The following is a 21,465-nucleotide window of genomic DNA, read 5'->3' as shown; positions in this document are numbered from 1 at the left end:
ACCGACTCAATGGACATGAGTTAGGCTCTGGGAGTTGGTGGTGGACCAGGAAGCCTGGCGTGCAACAGTCCATGAGGTCACAAAGAATCAGGCACGACTGAGCTACTTAACTGACTGACTGAACTGAAGCGTACAACTGCAAATGAGAGGTGACAGAGTTAAATAGTGAGAGTACAATCAGTACCATAGTACTTAGCTGAGGATTTTACATGTGAAACAAGTGGAAGATAAAACTGTCACATGGTGAGGTATTTTGTTGGGGCTACACCCATTGCCAAAAAAAAACACTTCCCATGCAGCTTTACTTCCAAATGTGGCCAATCAGGTTTTACTTATAATTAGGAAAGAGAAGCCCACAGTGCTTTGTGTCAGCAAAAGGATCACATAATCTCTTTTTGCAGCCAAAAAGATTCACTGACGTTTCACATCTGTGACGTTCCCACCATAGGAAGGGAGCGCCACAGATGCAGCCCTCTCGGCCTCTCTTCTCATACTCTTGCCCCACACACCAGCAAGATGACTGGCTCATTGACTGCTCAGTGTAGGAAGGAAATGCCTGCCCCTGCCCAGGGGGACGCCCGGGGTAGCTCCCACAGCTCCGCAGTGCAGGGCATGCTGGGAAGTTGAGGTCCCCCGTGCCGCCTGCGACCAGCCTGGTGAGCTCGTCCATCTCACCCCAGAGGTCACAGTACAGGCCCACAGTGTGCCCTAAGCCATGCCCCCAAGACCAGGGTCACCGCAGTGACGCAGGGCTGACCAGTAAGGTCTGCCCACTGGTTCCTCTCTGCAGCTTCCTTCACCAACTGGAGTCCTAGGAAAGGAAAGCAAAGGGGTCATTACTGAGTCCCCACTGGCCCTACACCATAATGTTCTCCAAGCAGTAAATCTGTTCATCAGGATAAAGTGACATCAAAAATACATTTCTGTCTGAAACTAATGATACAAAACAACAGGAAGGATGCTCGGGAGGCAGTCCCTTCACCACATGGTCAGCTAAAGACACCAGAAAGGCTAGAGACCAGGATGATTAAATAATCACAAGGGTGGCAGGCTAATATTAATACTTAAATCCAGATAAGTTGACAGTGAAGACAACTCCTGGGATAACTAGCTGCACATCACAGGTGACAATAACAGCAAAGACATCCCTTCTAGTGTAGAACCGGGAACCAGAGATAAAACACGGAGTTTACAGATGATTCCAAAATAACAAATCAGAACTCATAGTAGATGAGAAAATGAGAATACACACAGAGTGGGAAGACTCAGCTTTACAAAGATGTCAAATTACTGAGTTAACAATAGATAAATGTAACTCATCCCAAAAATATTACAATAGGTCCCCACTCATGCGAGGCTAGAGAAGAGGTTGTGGCCATGCCCTGTGCCACAAAGTACTTGAAAATTCTAAGTAAGACCAACATTATCCTGCTGGTCTTCTACCCTTTGAACCTGATTTGATTCTGAATTATTTTCAACTGATTTCCAACTCCCTACCTACCTCAGAAACTAATGCACATGAACAAAAATTCTCCCTTCAAAACAAAGTGAAACCACACAATGAAACAGCACAGCTGTGAGAAAGAACGGTCTGCAACTGCGGACACCAAACTAGACGATCCCAAATTCAGGGCAAGTGACCGCAGCAGACTGTGGGCACATGGATTCCCCCCACAGGAAGCCCCGAGTCCATCTGTGCTGTCGAGAGTCAGGGTCACAGTCGCCCTTGGGTGGTCGGGACTATCTCGGAGAGGCGGCCAGTCTTCTGGTTCTGATCTGGGCGTGTTCAGCTTATAAACTTCCAGGCCTATGTTTAAGATAAGTATACTTTTCTGTGTGTACACTGTATTGCAATGTAATGTTTTACATAAGAAGCTAATAGAGAACTTGGGAAGTAAGAACTTGTAAAACTTTGGAGCAGAGAATGGCAGAGTCATAGGAAAGAATCCACATTTAGACTCCCCACAAGGCTCTTCTAAAGCTCCTGACACAGGGAACAGCAGCGTCCGGACCCCCTCCGGCTCACACCGCATTGCCCACAGCCTCCCTGAACTCCATCCTGAATCAACACCCCAAGCCCCAACTCCTTTTGCTTCCATTTACAGGAATGAAGGTGCATGACCATTAGCAAGCTTTCCTTTAGCCGTTACCTTTGAAAACAAACCAGCACACAGTACAAAAGACACGTCACAAAGAGCACGCTTTACAACCTTACCTAGTAGAACAAACCCAGAATTTTTCAGGCCAATATCTAACTTTAAAAAAAGTTCAATATCCTTCAATTTAAAAAAAAAAAAGAGTGGCTGAAAGAATATAAACAAACAAACAAAAAGTTCAGGCAACAGTCTTACAAAGGTGCTCACAAAAGTTGAAAGATAAGGTTAAACAGAACCATGGTGATTTTTCCCCCAATTATTCTGTCTTTTCCTAAAAAGGACTCCCGATAGAGGACACCCATTCCTGCCTCGGCCCCAGAAGTCCTCCCGACCCTGATGCACAGGTCTCTTTTCAACGTGCAGGTCCCCAAAGCCACCCCAACACAACCACGTGGAACCCTGGAGGCAGGTGGTGTGGGGGCAGAGCAGGCGGACCCCGTCTCCCCTCGTGTGTCCACCTAACCCACAGCAGTGCTCTCACCGCCACGCAGGCCACCAGGGAGGAGGCCGGGGGCAAAAATGGGGAAAGAAATGGGGAAGTACTGCAGGCCCGTGAGGCACTGTGCAGCAGTGAGGACCACCGCACACCCTAACCCTAAACACAGGTTTCTAAACACAGGACCGCCTTTGCATTCGGACAGACGTCAGCATCCACGACTGACACATCTCAAAACACAAGTACATGAGGTTGAACTGTATGGAGCTGCTGACCAATAGGCAATTCCATATTCATTCAACTTAACAGGAAACACATAAATTGTTCACATTTTTATAATTACACTTATTTTTTAAAAGCTAAAATAGCTATAATACCTCGGGTTTGGGCAGCTTCCTTTAAAGCAGCTAGAAGGTGAGGCTTCAAGTTATCCAAAAGAAATCTTCCTTCCAGACCTGGGAAAAGGGACCTTAAAAGTGACAGAAATGCAGCAATTTTTAGTAGATAAGTCCAATGATATAATTTCAAGCCAGTTATATGTGCTCACTATTTTACCTAAGTTATAAGGCACACCTCAAATCACACGCAATCCTTGTAATCCAGTACTATCCAGGTGTGGCTTTAAACCCTGAGGCAGCATGCAAACCCAGGGACGGTCCAGAACACCTTAGAGAAACATGTACTGTATTCCCTGAAATGTCAATAGGCATCCTGAGCTATAATTGGGGTTTCCCTGGTAGTTCAGAAGTTAAAGCGTCTGCCTGCAATGCTGGAGACCCGAGCTCGATCCCTGGGTTGGGAAGATCCCCTGGAGAAGAAAATGGCAACCCACTCCAGTATTCTTGCCTGGAGAATCCCATGGACAGAGGAGCCTGGTGGACTACAGTTCACACGGTGGCAGTCGGAGACGACTGATCGACTTCACTTTCTTATTTTGGTGAATTTATTTTCATCAAAATAATTTCCTTTTGACTAAATTTAGTTATTACTAGCTCTTTGCAGCCATTCTTTTCTACGTTCTGTTATTAGAATTTCCAGGAACAAGGGCTTGGACCGCTTTTTAACGGATAAACATATGCAGGCCCTTCCACCTTAGAACGTAACGGTGTGTTCTTTCTAACGGAGCAGCTCCGCAGAGCCCCCTAAGGCCGCACGCACTCCAACGTGTGCCCCGCCTACCTGGGGTGCTCCTCTGAGGCGATGTAGATCACGTCCTGGTCGCAGGCAGACGAGGAGAAGGGAACGAAGGCCCCGCTCTGCAGCGGCAGCAGCTCCAGCCCCAGCAGCTCGCCGTAGGCCTGGTCGGAGAGCACGAACTCCAGCAGATGCAGCCTCTCGGGCGTACCCGCGCCGCCCAGGCCCGCCTTCCGCAGCACCTGCCGGGTCCACGCAGGCGTCACCTGCGTCAGCGGCCCGGCGCTGGAGGCCATGAGCTGCGCCGCGGCAGCCAGGTGGGCCGGGGCCCGGACCACCTCCTTCCCCGAGCGCTGCAGGAAGCGGAGCACGGCCGGGGCGTAGTCCAGGCCCTCGTCCAGATCCGAGAAGCATGCCTGCTCCAGGGGGACCCAGTGGCCGCCCAGGGAGGGCAGCACCTCGTGCTGGAAGAGCTCCTGGAACAGCGGCTCCAGCGCCGGCCGCCAGGGCAGCTTGACCTGCGCAGCATCCGGCCACAGCCCGTAGACCCCGGCCACCGAGAGCGGCAGCCTGGGGCTGCAGCCAGCCCGCAGGCGGGCAATGGCGTCGAGGATGAGGGCGGCGTAGGCCCTGGGCACCACGCTCAGCACGAGCAGCTCGTTCCACACGGCGGCCGGGTCCCTCCACTGGTCCAGCTCCCGCCACTTGATGCTCCTGCGGTTGTCCGTCAGGCCGAAGAAGCCGCTGACGTGGACCGGGAGTCCAGTCCGGCTCTCCTCGCCGGGCGGTAGGGGGAGGAAGCAGAAGGCTTTCCCTGAGAACCCAGCCGCAGCGCCTCCGGCCCCATTCTCCTCGGCGGGGCCCGGCAGGGGCGTGGCGATGCCGATGACTGGGACGAAGCGCAGCTCGTCGGCCAGTGCATCCAGCTGCGCGCTCAGGCCCCGGCCACCCACGCTGTTGCACACCAGCCAAGACGTTTCCCGGGCGCCCTGGGCGCCCCCGTCCTCCAGGACGATGCTCACGGGGTACGTGACGCACGTGACGCCGCCACTGGGCACCCGCTCACAGTAGTCACTAAGGGCGGCCCCCAGCGCCTCCACCGCCCCTGGCCGCTCTGGCGCCGGCGCTGCCGGCTCGTGGGCCGTCACTCTGAAGACCAGCTTCTCCGAGCCGTCGGCCTCGCGGACGTGCAGGGACACGCCCTGCACACTCTTCAGGAAGAGCAGCACCGTGTCCGCGTCCGCCTGGAAGGACTCAAACAGCTCCAGTACCTTCTGCTTGTTGTAGAGGGTCCCGCTGAGCTGGGAGGGCTGCTGCCGAAGCGGGAAACGGAAGAACGTTCCTGGGAAGCTGCCCTTCACAAACGTCTCCTTGGTGCTTCCAAAAAGGCCAATAAACGGCGCAAACTGGTCTGAAAGCTCGCTGATTTCTTTGCTGTCATCTCTGAGATTCCAACACTGGCCTGATTCGTGCGGACCGAACAGCGTCTGATGAGGATCTAACATGCCAATCTGGTCACCACTAAAGATGCAAGGAACATCTGCAAAGGAAAATTCAAGTCACCATCAACTCTGAGCTATACTGACACTGATAGTCACAATTACACTGCACAGTTACACGTGGAGAAGCATGAGCCACAGGATTCTAAACAGAGTTATCTTAAAATGAACTAAGTCTTGCTTTGGACACATAATTCTTTGAATGCAAAAAGTGATTTCTCTTTAGATTCAAAAAGCACCAGGCATTGAGAGGCTTTAAAGGATTATTGTGAAAACCTAAGATGTATCTTCAAGCATTTACTAAATTAATTAAAATACATAAGGAATATTTGGATATTTACACTCTCCCTATAGCCTTGTGAACCCAACTAAACAGAACAGAGTTGTAGCCTGTGTGCGAAACAAAATTTCAACCACAGATTCTCTGAGAGAATGAGAAAGAACAGGTGATCTCAAGCATGCGTCCTGGAGTGAGTCTGAAATGGACAGTGACTTGAGTACGTAACCTTCACACAAGACCTCTATGGGGTCCACCTGTGACACGCAGGGTCACCGACTACAGGCTTAGGCATCACAAGCACCAAATCCTGAGCTCTGGGGTATTTTCAGTAGGAAATGTTATATCCACCAGCCCACCACCACGTCCAGTCAAGAAGGCTGGTCCACAGACCCCCACTGTCCACAGTCCCATCTGCACTCCCATTACTGAAACTATGTCAGGGAGAAGCCTGGTGGCTGGAGAGCAGAATGCATGACCTTGGCAAGTCCTTGGATTAGAGGCCAGCACCCAGGGAACCCATCCCACAAAAGTGTGCTGGTTATCAAACAGGGAACAAACCCACACTGAGAGCAGATACCGGCCGCCAGGGGACTCTCTGGACAATACACCCCTGACAACAGGCTCCATGCTTATGCAACGCACAACTGTGTCCCCATAAAATTTAAAAACTACTGCATGTCACAGATGTGAGGAGTAACTCACAAATAGTTGAACACATGACTGTTAATATTCACATAATTGTTACATAACATAATGACTTCATCAGTTTTATTATGTAATACATAATATTACTTAACACAATACTATACATTATAACACTGTACATGCAATTTTAAAAATAGGTTTGCTAAAAATGGGCCATGGTGAGGATGCTTCTGCAACCCACTTGCTCAGGGCAGTCCTAATTCGGGCCAGTGGCCAAGAATAATATCACTTCTTAACCCTCAGGACTACCCCAGTTTGGGTGATCGATTACGTGTTATTCTAGCAACAGCTAGAACTCTGCCAGCGCAGCCCCTTCTTCTCCTGCAAGTTCAAAATGCAAAAACAGTTCCAAATTAAGCCATAACTGGTGCTGATTTCATTAAAAGCTTTATCACAAAACCACAGTAAATACTAAGAGCTCTGGTTCCAGAAGAACAGCCCTAAAAGTTACAAGTATTTCCTAGTGTAACTGAATCAGAAACCTCATATTCTTTCTAGATTCCAAACATGACTTTAAAGTAATCATCAAAATACTCAAGTTTAAGAAGAGCATAATTTCTATAGGGAAAGTGAGAAACCAAGATCATTTTAAAGTTCTCTGTGTCAGTTACATACCATTGGATATTATATTTCCTTCTTCCTGTTATTTAAAAATATGTACAAGAAAATCTGTGAAAACCAGTTTGCCTGACTCAAAAATTTGCAGTACAAAAGTTTTTAGAGTAACAATTTTGTGTAGGCTTTCAACTGCTGACGTAGTAGGCTTTCAACTGCTGACGTAAAGTCTCAAACTTCACATAAAATGACTGACTATACTACATTGATTCCACCGGAAATGATGACATTAACTTTTGCATCACACGATGAAGATTTGATACAGTTACCAAGGTAACTAGAGAAAACACAAGACACACTGAAATTTCATCAGCATTCAATATCGTCTCTGAAGTTTACCCAATAATATCCAAAGCAGAGGCTAAAATAACTGAATCTCAAGACTGAAAAGCCAAATACCACACCTGTGATATGATAGACAGAATTGAAGCCAATTCCAAATCTTCCAACCTTCAAAGGGTCGTCCTTCTTCCTGCTCCGCGCTATTTCCTGAATGCCGTGCCAGTCCTCCGGGGTGAACACCGCATTGTTGTACACGTAGAGAGCGGGCCCTGGGGGTCAAGATGCACAGGCAGGGGCTGAGAAAGAAGGGAGCCTGGATACTCACTTCTGCTACACAAACTTCCTCTATGTAATAATGCTTATTTGATGAAAAGACAGAAAGAACTGAAAACAGTGACTGATCCAGTATCACCGTTTGGTTGCTCTCACAATAAAAACAGAAATTACAAATTAATGGTAAAAATGACCAGCACAAGAAATATAGTATTGTTGACCCAAAATCCAAAAAGGGAAAATTATAGTGCTTAGATACTCAAAACACAGCGTGAACAAGAAAGTTAATCACCATGTACTACTTTGTAAAACTTGACCCTAAGTAACATATTTACTTATATATTTTTATAAATGGAATTACCTATAAATATACTGAGAAGACTAAAGGAACCATGTTAAAATAATGCTTTTCATGTGCCTATGAATTCAAGCACAGATATGGGGATGCTGGTCATAATCTATGTTACAAAAATGGCATGACTGTAAAATATCTGTAAAATAGTCAAAGTAGAGACATGAAAAAGTAAAGCCTAAGGGGTTACTACAGGAAGGTTGACCATGTGGAGATCATGGTGTGTCCCACACAGCAGGAAGGGCGTGGGTGGGCTCTGGGAGCCCCCGGCTTCTGGGAGCCCCAGCCCTTCCTTCACTTGTAGCTCCTAATTAACTACACCCTTGAAGTCCTTAGTAAAGTGAGAAACTGAGGAAATCTCTTATTTTTCTGCATTGGATCTCTCTCATTGGACACATTCTGAGTCTTCTGTCTTCTCATTATATAAAAGAAACCAAAACAAGTTGAACTCAAGAGTTCTCATCTACAACACTAAGCGTCTGTAAAGGGGAAAAAACTGTAACCCAAGAAGATGACACCAGCCAAGACAACACTCTTGTCTGAATGTGAGGAAAACCCCTCACACAGCATGAGCACAATAGACGTGAGCTAAAGAGATCACCAGGGCTTCCCTGGTGGCTCGGAAGGTAAAGCATCTGCCTACAGTGTGAGAGACCTGGGTTCGATCCCTGGCTCAGAAAGATCCCCTGGAGAAGGAAATGGCAACCCACTTCAGTACGCTTGCCTGGAAAATCCCATGGACCAAGGAGCCTGGTAGGCTACAATCCATGGGGTCGAAAAGAGTCAGACATGAACTGAGTGACTAACACTATAGTCCATGGGGTCACAAAGACTCAGACACAACTGAGCAACTTTCACTTTCAAAGAGATCAAAATCATGTCCAGCTCCTTCTGGACGTCCAAGTTTTAAAAATCTGTATAATGTGACATCACTCACACAGCTAAATAACCATTTCACATATTTTTTAAAAACTGAAGTGAAGTCAGGGCTGGAAGCAAAAACTAGACATGAGAGAGCCGAGAAGCAAAACACTTCTAGGATCTCTTCCCATTTACAGCTCTACAGGACACTCCAACCAGCAGAATGATGCCAGACAGAGAGCATGGCGACACACGCGAGCTCCTGGGACCCTCAAGAGTAACTGGGGGTGGCCGTGTCCTCGCCAGTCCATGGACGAGCAGGCTGATATGCCGCTGGGCTCAAGCTCCACTCAGGCCCAGGGAGGAACTCGAGGGGCAGAGCTGACACTGGGTACCAGCGCCCGTGGACATGGAGCACGGGCAGCCCCAAGCAGGATCAGGACTTAGATAGATGTCTGTCACATTTACACCGAGTGTCTTTCAACAATGCTTATACCACAGACTCTCAGGGCCAGGAAACCTACTGGTTTCATCCTCTCACTGTAAAACTGAGCTTGCCCGAGATCAGCGAAGGTGGCAGGAGTCAGAGTGAAAACCTCTTGACATGTTACATCTCATCTCCTTATGGAATAAAAAAAAAAATGCAACTTCCATATCACAAGGATAAACATATGAGCTATCATAAATGCTAAATATTTAGTATTTAAATACTTAACAATAATGTTGATTATCCTCCTAAATCATAAAACATCTTTTAAAGAATATGTGATTTACACCTCTGTAAAAAAATATGTCTATGAAAGTCTGACTTGAGTTTCCCTTTTCTCAATGACTTTCCACCACAGTCATTCACAATCATTCTGTAGACTTTAAAGCTGCTCTGCAAGTGATGAATTCCCTTTTCAACACAGCACTTCACAGTGCAGGGCTTCGGGAGTCCTTGTGTTAGTTACGGTTCCTACTGTCTTTCCTTTCATTCTCCTTACTCTACCCTTTCCTTTAGTCTTTCTTCCCACCTCCCTTCAAAATACTCCAAGGGCACCTCTCACAGCAGAAAGTAAGATACAAAACCACAGCTTCTAACTTCTTTCCAAATGCAGAGGACTGTTCTCTTTGGAAAGGGTGCCATTCTGTCTTGCTAACAATATAAAAGGCTCACAAGTTTACTGAATAGAATAAGAGGTTTACGTATTTACATTGTTTGTTCCTCTGAGTTTTAGGATTTTTATTCTTTTCTGTTCTGTAAAAATACCAACTAGCAGAGACACTTGCCCATGAAAAGCAGAGAAAACCTCTGAAGAAGTGGAGTTAAATATGCAGAGAAGTGAAGGAGAGGTGGTAATGCGACCGTGCACTGAACGCTGTACTGTAAACCACGAAAAGTCACCTGTTAGTACACAGAATAAAACGTGTCCCTGACTAATGACTGACCCTTACCCTGATATTGTGCCATATCTTTCGACCAAAGAGTCTGTGTTCCATACTGAGTCTCATCGTACAAGAACTTAACTTCTGTGGCCCCAGCATCTTCTGCATTCTGAATTAATTCCTAGAAATACACCAGAAAGAGTAATATTTAATAAAACAGTAATCTACTGCCCACCTTGTATTCACCTCGAATATGCAAAAAGCATTTACACATAAGTAAAGGAAACCCACTATCTGGATCACGAGCAGGTCTTTGTAGGTTTGCTTGTTTAGTTTGTTTGTTTAATGAGTGTATTCAAACTAAAGGATATATCGTAAATACAAATACTGAACTAAAAAAATTATCCTTTTAAATACACTCACCCAAAAAGCAAACTTCTAAATCCAGGAGTCAAGCAGGCATGGGTTCATGGCCCCTGAATGTGGGTTTAGTATTATTTAATTTGGTCAGCTGGTTGGTTTGCGATGCTCCTGCACAATGCTTTACATAAATTCACAAAATTACAATATGTAATTATATAAAAATTGCCCCAAAAAAGCATTTGTAGAGTGACACTGCTTGACTCCCGCACACAGGGGCCCCTTTGCCTCTGAACCCTCACACATTCATGCCAACTGCATCTCAAGCCGTCCTGTTCAGCATACGCACGGCAGGTGCAGAAGGAAACAGATACAGCCATTGAAATCTAGACAAAGCTTTAAAATGAAAACATGAACAGGACTTCCTGGTAATCTCTCTCATCTCATGGTTACCAGCATGGAGGTGCACATGCATGCAACCCTGCCCTACCTTCAGAATCTGCCCTCCTTCTGGGTACCGTCTCAAGATGTCCTTGAGGAAGTCCACAAGCGGTGGCGTTGTTTGACCAAATCGACCTAAAAGACAGAACACATTCAACATGATTGTTATTAAGTCATTAATAGCCTTTACAAATGATGAATACCATTTGGTTCTTAGAGACAGTCAGTCAGTCGGTCAGTCAGTTCAGTCGATCAGTCATGTCCGACTCTCTGCGACCCCATGAATCACAGCACGTCAGGCCTCCCTGTCCATCACCAACTCCCAGAGTTCACTCAGACACATCCATTGAGTCAGTGATGCCATCCAGCCATCTCATCCTCGGTCGTCCCCTTCTCCTCCTGCCCCCAATCCCTCCCAGCATCAGAATCTTTTCCAATGAGTCAACTCTTTGCATGAGGTGGCCAGAGTACTAGAGTTTCAGCTTTAGCATCATTCCTTCCAAAGAAATCCCAGGGCTGATCTCCTTCAGAATGGACTGGTTGGATCTCCTTGCAGTCCAAGGGACTCTCAAGAGTCTTCTCCAACACCACAGTTCAAAAGCATCAATTCTTCAGCGCTCAGCTTTCTTCACAGTCCAACTCTCACATCCATACATGACCTCAGAAAAAACCATAGCCTTGACTAGACGGACCTTTGTTGACAAAGTAATGTCTCTGCTTTTCAATATGCTATCTAGATTGGTCATAACTTTTCTTCTAAGGAGTAAGTGTCTTTTAATTTCATGGCTGCAGTAACCATCTGCAGTGATTTTGGAGCCCCCAAATATAAAGTCTGACACTGTTTCCACTGTTTCCCCATCTATTTCCCATGAAGTGATGGGACCAGATGCCATGATCTTTGTTTTCTGAACGTTGAGCTTTAAGCCAACTTTTTCACTCTCCACTTTCACTTTCATCAAGAGGCTTTTGAGTTCCTCTTCACTTTGTGCCATAAGGGTGGTATCATCTGCATATCTGAGGTTATTGATATTTCTCCCGGCAATCTTGATTCCAGCTTGTGCTTCTTCCAGCCCAGCGTTTCTCATGATGTACTCTGCATATAAGTTAAATAAGCAGGGTGACAATATACAGGCTTGACATACTCCTTTTCCTATTTGGAACCAGTCTGTTGTTCCATGTCCAGTTCTAACTGTTGCTTCCTGACCCACATAAAGGTTTCTCAAGAGGCAGGTCAGGTGGTCTGGTATTCCCATCTCTTTCAGAATTTTCCACAGTTTATTGTGATCCACACAGTCAGAGACAGTAAAGCTGTGCAATTCTGACTTCATACACGTCACTGCAGCTCTCTGGTATGAAAACCTACCTGACTACACAGCTTCAGTACAAAGTAGAGTAGACTCAATTTTATCAAATCTCAAGCTTCTTAATTAAATTACAAATTTGGGTTTTAAAAAAATATCCTAAATGTCACATAAGATTATTAACTCAAAAATAAAGAGCATGGGGTGCTGCTATTTTCCAAAGCAAATGAAATAAATGGCGCTATTTTATGGGTGCTTTGGAGGTGGTTTTTGTCACTAAGTCGTGTCTGACTCTTTATAACCCTATTGACTGCAGCCTGCCCCGCTCCTCTGTCCATGGGATTCTTCAGGCAAGAATACTGGAGTGGGTTGCCATTTCCTTCTCCAGGGGATCTTCCCAACCCAGGGACTGAACCTGTGTCTCCTGAATTGCAGGCAAATTCTTTACTGCTAAACCACCAGAGAAGTCTTTGCAGCTAAGAAAGAAGCCAGAGATGGAAGTGCCTGTCATGCCAGCCTTAATATTCTCAAATCAACCACTGTTCTCACTGTTCTGAAATGTGGCACAGGTAGCATCCCAATGGCTGCCTGGTTCCCATACCCTCTGTCTCTCCTAAACTGGAGACTTTCAGGACAGGCCATCAGGTCACCTTCAGACAGGGGACAGCAAAGTGTAGGGAGAATGGGGGAGGGAAAGTAATTTCCTAGATGCACAGAAAAAACACATGTTTATAAGCAAAAACGAAATCTGTGCTGACAACAAAACCTCAGTCTTAATTAATCTGCATCTTTCTGGTACAACAACCCACCCCCACCAAGCCCCACAGGACCCAACCCGCAGACCGCTCACCCCAGGGGAGGCTCACTCCACCTATGTGTGCTTCTCCGACTCTGACATGCCCTCATCGCATCCCAGTGGTATGTACTTTCATTTCATTTTTAAAACATTATCTTTATGCAATTAAAAATGGAATTGACTCCTAGTAAAGTCAACGGTATACCTCCTCCTTTTAAGCCTTTTGATTGAAGGTTTACAAAAAGATGACAGTTCTGGGAGGTCAGATCTCCAATCTTGATCCAGTCAGATAACTGAAAAAAAGAAAATGTATGAAAAGCAATATAGTTCCTACTTCTATAAATTCAAAACTTTACCTCATTCTGTTTCACTTAAATAATGTTTGTTAAGTGTTCTAATCAGGAAATAAGTTGCTCTGGAGAAGCGAATATTTCAGAGAACAAAATTTAGTCAAAAATTTTATTTAAAAATTTAAATGGCTCTTCCTTGTGTGCATGCATCAGTCACTCAGTCATGTCCGACTCTTTGCGACTCTGTGGATTGTGGCCATGGGTTTCTCTGTCCATGGGATTCTCTAGGCAAGAATACTGGAGTGGCTTGCCGTTTCCTCCTCCAGGGGATCTTCCCCACCTTTAGGGATTGAACCAGCATCTCCTGCCTCTCCTGCATTAGCAGGTGGGTTCTTCACCACAGAGCCACCTGGTTTTTCCTTAAGTAATTACAAATAAAGAGACAGGGACACAAGCCATGGAAGAAAAGCACCAAGGCCAAGAAACTGTTAACACTGTTCCAGTGCTTCAGTTGGATGATGGGTTCATGGCTGTTCATTCTATTAATAATTAATTGATGACTAAAAGAGAGCTATGCACAAGCCAAGGATTAGTAGTCCAACTCAGTTAGCTAAGGTACATTTAAAGAAGAATGGCAGGAAGGGAAGCAGAAGTCTGTAACATAGGACCATGTCTCCAGGTTTTAAGGAGGACTTGAAAGGAAGAACACACGCTGTAGAACCCTGTTAGTGACAACAGACGTGACTGGCTGTGTGACTCCGACACTGGATGCTTCTGGCAGATTGTAATCAGTGGCCTATCTCAGGCAGTGATTCTCCCAAAGAGAAGCCAAGCAGCAGAGAGAACCCAGCAGTGTACCTGTGTTCCCTCCTGAGCCTACCAAGATCTGGGGGTTCTGCTTGGGCCTCTCCCTTGAGACCTTAAGTCAGTCAACCAAGCAAAGCTGGTCATATCCATCTCCAGAGGCAATGAAACCTTAAAAGTTGCCAATTTCAGTCATTGTATTTTGTTTTTAGAACAGAATGATTACAAAATAACTTGAACATTTGGGTCTCTGTTCAGGTCAGCCCTGCTGCTGCTGCTGCTAAGTCAATTCAGTCATGTCCGACTCTGTGTGACCCCATAGACGGCAGCCCACCAGGCTCCCCCGTACCTGGGATTCTCCAGGCAAGAACACTGGAGTGGGTTGCCATTTCCTTCTCCAGCGCATGAAAGTGAAAAGTGAAAGGGAAGTTGCTCAGTCGTGTCCAACTCTTCCTCCTCGTGTCCTACCAGGCTCCTCCTGGGAGCCTGGGATTTTCCAGGCAAGAGTACTGGAGTGGGGTGCCATTGCCTTCTCCATCAGGTCAGCCCTAGTCTTCTTCAAAAACCTCAGCAATACTCATTTTCATTTTCCATGAAACAATAATTGTGAAGCAAATACTATAATATTAACTGCATCTAGATCTCCCAATACTTTTTCCTTTGTTCAGTTGTCAAGAGCACAAGGAGTCTCTCAAGATTCAAGGGTTGATAGGCATGTCTCTGATGAGCTAAACGAAAGGTAACAATACTTCCCACATCCTGGTTTGAGGTTCAAGCAGATTTGGCTGGAGAAGAAAGAGTCAGGAAGACACATAGCTCTAGTGAGCAGTTTCCCTCTCTTCACGGGACAGGAGGTGGAGGGAACAACAACACACAGACCCCTCTTCCAGACCAGGAGAAGCAAGAGAGACAAGGAGGAGGAGGATGGCAGGGGAACTGGAAAGACTGAGGACCAAGTACTATAAGTACCCACTCCTAAGTACATAACCTACCAAAACCAGTTTCTTGCACACCATGAAATATTTAGAATTCTCACCAATAATTCAAATCTAAAAAGTTCTGAGCAGCACTGGATAAAGAGGAAAAGAAATCCACCTCTATGAAAGGTTCGCTTACGTAAAAGAGACCCTTCTTGACGGCACATGTTGGCATCACTAAGGTCACCAGTTCAGTAGAAGTCACAGCCCATCTGCTGCATCAGGAGAGAATTATACCCTCTGGTTGTTTTCTGGGAGAGCTCTAAACTTGAGTTCAAAGATCACCTTTACTAGTTTAAGTTCCTCTTTGTTTTAAAGAACTTTACATTTAACTTTCATTTATTCCCAATTGACAGCCTGACCAGTTCTTTCTGGCGTGAACTTTGGAATCAGATACACATGGGTATGAATCCTGATTGGATCCTTCATCTCTCTGAATCTTAGTTTTACTCTTCTGCAGGATGGACCAGTCACAACTCTCTCATGAGGCTGGCTGTCCTGCGTAGTAAATGAGATGACATGGGCAAAGTCACCAGCAGAACAGTGTGTGGAACACAGTCGACTGCCCAGCAAACATTAATCATGTCCCCAGTGAGCTTACCAAGATGAAGAAGGAGAGAGGCCCTGATCAAGTGGTTCCCAAACTCATGGCCCAGCCCTGAACTCTAGCCCTTGAGCTTCAGGACTGGATCCACAGCTATCTGTGGACCACCATGCCCTAGACCGTTAACACAGCAGAGACCTTAGAACTGGTTCGGTTCAGTTCAGTTCAGTCATTCAGTCATGTCCAACTCTTTGTGATCCCATGGACTGCAGCATGCCAGGCCTCCCTGCCCATCACCAACTCCCAGAGTTCACTCAGGCTCATGTCCATTGAGTCAGTGATGCCATCCAACCACCTCATCCTCTGTCGTCCTCTTCTCCTCCTGACTTCAATCTTACCCAGCATCAGAGTCTTTCCCAATGAGTCAGTTCTTCACATCAGGTGGCCAAAGTATTGGAGTTTCAGCTTCAGCATCAGTCCTTCCAATGAATATTCAGGACTGATCTCCTTTAGGATGGACTGGTTGGATCTCCTTGCAGTCCAAGGGACTCTCAAGAGTCTTCTCCAATACCACAGTCCAAAAGCATCAATTCTTCGGCACTCAGCTTTCTTTATAGTCCAAATCTCACATCCATACATGACTACTGAAAAAACCATAGCCTTGACTAGACAGACCTTTGTCTGCAAAGTAATGTCTCTGCTTTTTAATATGCAGTCTAGGTTAGTCATAACTTTTCTTCCAAGGAGCAAGCATCTTTTAATTTCATGGTTGCAGTCACCATCTGCAGTGATTTTGGAGCCCCCAAGATAAAGTCTGTCACTGTTCCCACTGTTTCCTCATCTATTTGCCATGAAGTAATGGGACCAGATGCCATGATCTTAGTTTTCTGAATGTTGTTTTAAGCCAACTTTTTCACTCTCCTCTTTCACTTTCATCAAGAGGCTCTTTAGTTCTTCTTCACTTTCTGCCATAAGGGTGGTGTCCTTTGCATATCTGAGGTTATTGATATTTCTCCAGAAATCTTAATTCCAGCTTGTGCTTCTTCCAGCTCAGCATTTCTCATGATGTGCTCTGTATATAAGTTAAATAAGCAGGGTGACAATATACTGCCTTGACGTACACCTTTCCCTATTTGGAACCAGTCTGTTGCTCCATGTCCAGTTCTAACTGTTGCTTCTTGACACGCATACAGATTTCTCAAGAGGCAGGTCAGATGATCTGGTATTCCTACTTCTTTAAGAATTTTCCAGAGTTTGTTGTGATCCACACAGTCAAAGGCTTTGGCATAGTCAATAAAGCAGAAGTAGACATTTTTCTGTACTCTTTTGGTTTTTTGATGATCCAACAGATGTTGGCAATTTGATCTCTGGTTCCTCTGCCTTTTCTAAATCCAGTTTGAACATCTGGAAGTTCACAGTTCATGTACTGATGAAGCCTGGTTTGGAGGATTTTGAGCATTACTTTGCTAGCGTGTGAGATTAGTGCAATTGTGCAGTAGTTTGAGCATTTTTTTCGCATTGCCTTTCTTTGGGATAGGAATGAAAACTAACTTTTTCCAGTTCTATGGCCACTGCTGAGTTTTCCAAATTTGCTGGCATATTGAGTGCAGCACGTTTACAGCATCATTCTTTTAGGATTTGAAACAGCTCAACCAGAATTCCATCACCTCCACTAGCTTTGTTCGTAGTGATGCTTCCTAAGGCCCACTTGACTTCACGTCCCAGGATGTCTGGCTCTAGGTTAGTGATTATACCATCATGATTATCTGGGTCGTGAAGATCTTTTTTGTATAGTTCTTCTGTGTATTCTTGCCACCTCTTCTTAATATCTTCTACTTCTGAAGGGCAGAGAAGCCCCAGCAAGATGGTAGGCACTGGAGCGGCGGCTGCGCAGCACTCGAGCAACTGTGAGGAGATACCCTACGTCCAAGAACAAAGGAGAAGCCCCAGCAAAGTGGTAGGAGAGGAGAAATCACGTTTAGAATCAAACCCTATACCCACCAGAGATGCTCAGAGGGCTCAAACAAACCTTGTGCACACCAGGACCCAGAGACCCACAGAGACTGAGAAAGAACTGTGTTTGAGCATCTCCTGTGGAGGCACGGTGGAGAAGGCAATGGCACCCCACTCCATTGCTCTTGCCTGGAAAATCCTATGGATGGAGGAGCCTGGTAGGCTGCAGTCCATGGGGTCTCTAAGAGTCAGACATGACTGAGTGTCTTCACTTTCACTTTTCACTTTCATGCACTGGAGAAGGAAATGGCAACCCACTCCAGTGTTCTTGACTGGAGAATCCCAGGGAAAGCACAGCCTAGCGGGCTACCATCTATGGGGTCACACAGAGTTGGACACAACTGAAGCAACTTAGCAGCAGCAGCAGCAGTAGTGGAGGTACAGGTCAGCAGTGGACTGCCACAGGGACAAGGGCTCTGGGTGCAGCAGACCTGGGTATGGCATAAGCCCTCTTGGAGGAGGTCTCCATTAACCCTACCATAGAGCTATCAGAACTTATACAGGACTGGGAAACAAACTCTTGGTGGGCACAAACAGAACCTTATGTGTACCAGGACTCAGGAGAAAGGAGCAGTGACCCCACAAGAGACTGACCCAGACTTGCCCATGAGCGTCCAGGAGTCTCTGGAGGAGGCGTGGGTTGGCGATGGCCTGCTACAGGGCTGGGGGCACTGAGTATAGCAGTGCATGCAGGGACCTTCTGAAGGAGATCACTATTATCCTTCGGACTTCTCAGGTGGCTTAGACGGTAAAGTGTCTGTCTACAGTGTGGGAGACCTGGGTTCGATCCCTGGGTCAGGAAGATCCCCTGGAGAAGGAAATGGCAAACCACTCCAGTACTATTGCCTGGAAAACCCCATGGACAGAGGAGCCTGGTAGGCTACAGTCCATGGGGTCGCGAAGAGTCGGACATGACTGAGCGACTTCATCATATCACCCATTATTCTTCATTACCTGCACCATAGTCTGGCCTCAGGTCAAACAACAGGGATGGAACACAGCCCCGCCCATCAACAGAAAATTGGATGAAAGATTGACTGAGCATGGCCCCACCCATCAGAACAAGACCCCAGTTTCCCCCTCAGTCAGTCTCTCCTATCAGGAAGCTTCCATAAGCCTCTTAACCTTCTCCATCAGAGGGCAGACAGACTGAAAACCACAATCACAGGAAACTAACCAATATGATCACATGGGCCACAGCCTTATCTAACTCAATGAAACTATGAGCCATGCTGTGTAGGGCCACCCAAGACAGTTGGGTCATGGCAGAGAGTTCTGACAAAACATGGTCCAGTGGAGAAGGGAATGGCAAACCACTTCAGTATTCTTGCCTTGAGAACCCCATGAACAGCACAACTGGTTAGAATTTATTTTATTCCACTGCTACCAGAATAAGAAAACAGAGTCTACCGTGTTACTTAATTTGGCCCCTGTTACCCACTGGTAATACAGAAACAGGATCTAGGTCACCCCCCTTTCCATGTTCTATCCTAACTGCTTAAGTCCTGCACAAGCTCAAACACACATAAAACCTGGGTCACCCTCACCCCTGACCTGCTCATCTCTGCCACCTGAGCATTATCCTCCAGTCCTGTTCAAGGCTTGTGAACATCCTTGGCAAGGCCTTCCCCTTTATTCTACATCCAACACTCACCCACCACTTCTCCCACTGTTTGCACAAATATACACGGCCATTTGGTACCACACAACCCTGTCTTTCACAAAGGCCCCCATGTATCCTTTCCTTTGGGTTTCAACTCTACAGCACAGGTCTGGAAGCTTACCACTTACACGAGCACAAGGTTCCTACCTAGACTCTCCACACCCATCCATTCAATCCAACTGCTCTGCACACCACACCCACGCCCACCACCCCACACGAGTGCTCTGCAGAGATGCATCCAGAAACCCTACCAATGGCAAGACTGAGCCACAACTGACTCTTTGGGTATGACCATACCTAGGGGATAAGATGACAAAGCAAATCCAGAGGAGCAACCAAAGAGGTAGATATAGGACCAGGAGAGGATGTGCAGGAAGGTCAAGAGATGGAGGCAGACGCAGAGAGAGAGGTAAGGCCGAGGAGCTTTTCTCCTCTGTCCTGTCCAGAGCTCTGATCCAGTCACTGACCACCACCAAAACCCCTGGGGACCAAGCAGTAGGAGGACTGAACATAAGAACAGGCTAACCTGAAACCTGTTTAAGCAGGCAAGAGACGGGAGGGTGCACCAGGCACCCTGAAGGCCAGAACTACATTGCGAGATTAAAAATCACAGGCACCAAGCATGTCGCCGATGTCTGTACTGGTATTAAAAGTAAAGAAATCTAGTACTTGAAATGCCATCCTGGGTACTCAAGCAGTCCTGTGTATCTGGTTCAACCCTTAAAAAGTGAAGATGTTTACAAGGATAAAATAAGAAGTTAATTTTTAGTAAAATGTCTCCATTTAACACCTCCTTTAAGAAAACTGCAGTACTTCCACCAGTCTTAAAGGTTATATATAACATGAAATACTCCTGTTTTCCAAAGTTCTGATTGAGTCATTCATTTGCATCTTATAAGTTTTCATATAAATTTATTCCTCAAAATAATGGCTTACATGTACGCCTGAAGACCTTCTCAGCCCTAAATTTCTGTGCTTCAAAAATGGGGGGAACTTCTAAAACATAAAAAGCTAAGGTACTGACCAAGATTCCAGTCAAATGCATAACAAAATCAGAAAAATATGAGTAATGATGAAGTCACTTCAGTGGTGATGGCTCCGAATAAGCAAACTAAAAAAAAAAAAAAAAAACCTCTTGCTATACCGCACATCAGAAAAGTATCTTAATTTCAGGAAGTGAAGATTCAGACAAAAAGGGAGAAGGGGATACAGTGCTGAAAAGGCAAATCGACAAAAATCTGAGCAGTGACAGGCGCACACAGCCACCTCATCTTATCCTTATTCTCAGAGAAGGATGACTTCCAGGAGGGCAGGAGCCTGGGGCCCCTGTCCCCGGCTTCTCGCTCCCAGACCCCGGTTCTCCAGTCCTCCACCTCCGCCCCTGATCCCCGCCCCCAAGCTCCGTCGTCCCAGGGCCCCGTCCCGGCCCCCCACCCATCCCCGATCCTTGTTCCCAGGCGCCCCGTCCCGGGTCCCCTCTATCCACGACCCCCGTTCCCAGATCCCCCAACTTCTATCCCCCATTCCCGGTCCCCCCCACCCCCGATCCCCGTCCCCAGGCACCCCATCCCTGGTTCCCCCATCCCAGGCCCCCTCATCCCCTGTTGCCTCCCATCTCCGACCCCCGTCCCCAAGGCCCCTGTCCGGTCCCCGGCCCCACCCCAGGGCCCGTCCCCGCCCTACCTGCCGGCCGCCGAGCCACAGCCTCTGCTCCGACGCGGGGAAGCCGGTCTCGGCCGCAAGGCGCCGCTTCACGTCGCGCACCGTCCAGGACGCGGGCACCGCTACGGTCCTGCAGCCCGCGCAGCCGGGCAGCACAGTCACCCGGAGCCACCTGCGCGAAGGAAAGGCCTCAGCGGGAGCCACGAGGGGTCGCGGCCCCCGCCGACGCGCGCTCACCTGTCACCCATGGCGCGTCCTCACGGCCGTGGCCACCGCGCCCTCGCCATGCTCCCCGCCGCCAGAGCCGTCCGGCCCGGCCCCGCCCGCCGACCGGAGCCGCGGGAGGAAGCCGCGGCCGGGGAGGGGCCCCGGAGGCGCCGCCCGCGGGTACGCGCCCGCCAGGACCGTTAGCTAAGGAGACGCCCTGCCTGCGCGTCAGGACTCGGAGGGCTGGCCCCGCCCCAAGCCCCGCCCGGCCCTCCAGGTCCCGCCCCTTCCTCACCTTTTCTCGAGAAAGCCCTGGGCCCACCAGGCCTCACCCGCCCGTCAGGACTCGCCCCGCCCACCCGGCCTGTCCCGTTACTTCAGACGCCGCTGGCCCCCCCCCCTCCCGGATTTGTAGGTGAATTGCTGCTGGCCCCGCCCTCCAAAAG

At 47.4% G+C, this 21,465-nt stretch overlaps 1 protein-coding gene across 4 annotated transcripts in view; it reads right to left on the bottom strand.

Annotated features, from left to right (window-relative positions):
* Positions 1 to 21,465, bottom strand: part of SACS (sacsin molecular chaperone) — an 81,426-nt gene that overhangs the window by 20,405 nt on the left and 39,556 nt on the right. For 2 of the 4 annotated variants that reach the window (XM_069602293.1, XM_069602295.1), the window contains exons 3-9: positions 20,834 to 20,984; positions 13,065 to 13,152; positions 10,812 to 10,897; positions 10,031 to 10,142; positions 7,230 to 7,376; positions 3,772 to 5,266; positions 2,970 to 3,061 (exon numbers count right to left, since the gene is read on the bottom strand). In XM_069602293.1, coding sequence (XP_069458394.1) covers positions 2,970 to 3,061; positions 3,772 to 5,266; positions 7,230 to 7,376; positions 10,031 to 10,142; positions 10,812 to 10,897; positions 13,065 to 13,152; positions 20,834 to 20,984 — 2,171 coding nt within the window. Of the gene's footprint in view, positions 1 to 2,969; positions 3,062 to 3,771; positions 5,267 to 7,229; positions 7,377 to 10,030; positions 10,143 to 10,811; positions 10,898 to 13,064; positions 13,153 to 20,833; positions 20,985 to 21,049; positions 21,265 to 21,465 lie in introns of those variants that run through there. The other 2 variants (XM_069602296.1, XM_069602294.1) reach the window with 2 other exon arrangements.

This window comes from Ovis canadensis, chromosome 10 (genome assembly GCF_042477335.2).
Source record: "Ovis canadensis isolate MfBH-ARS-UI-01 breed Bighorn chromosome 10, ARS-UI_OviCan_v2, whole genome shotgun sequence".
NCBI classification, from domain to species: Eukaryota; Metazoa; Chordata; class Mammalia; order Artiodactyla; family Bovidae; genus Ovis; species Ovis canadensis.
The sequence above is the reverse complement of the archived record's forward strand: the minus strand, read 5'-3'. Positions and strand labels throughout refer to the sequence as shown.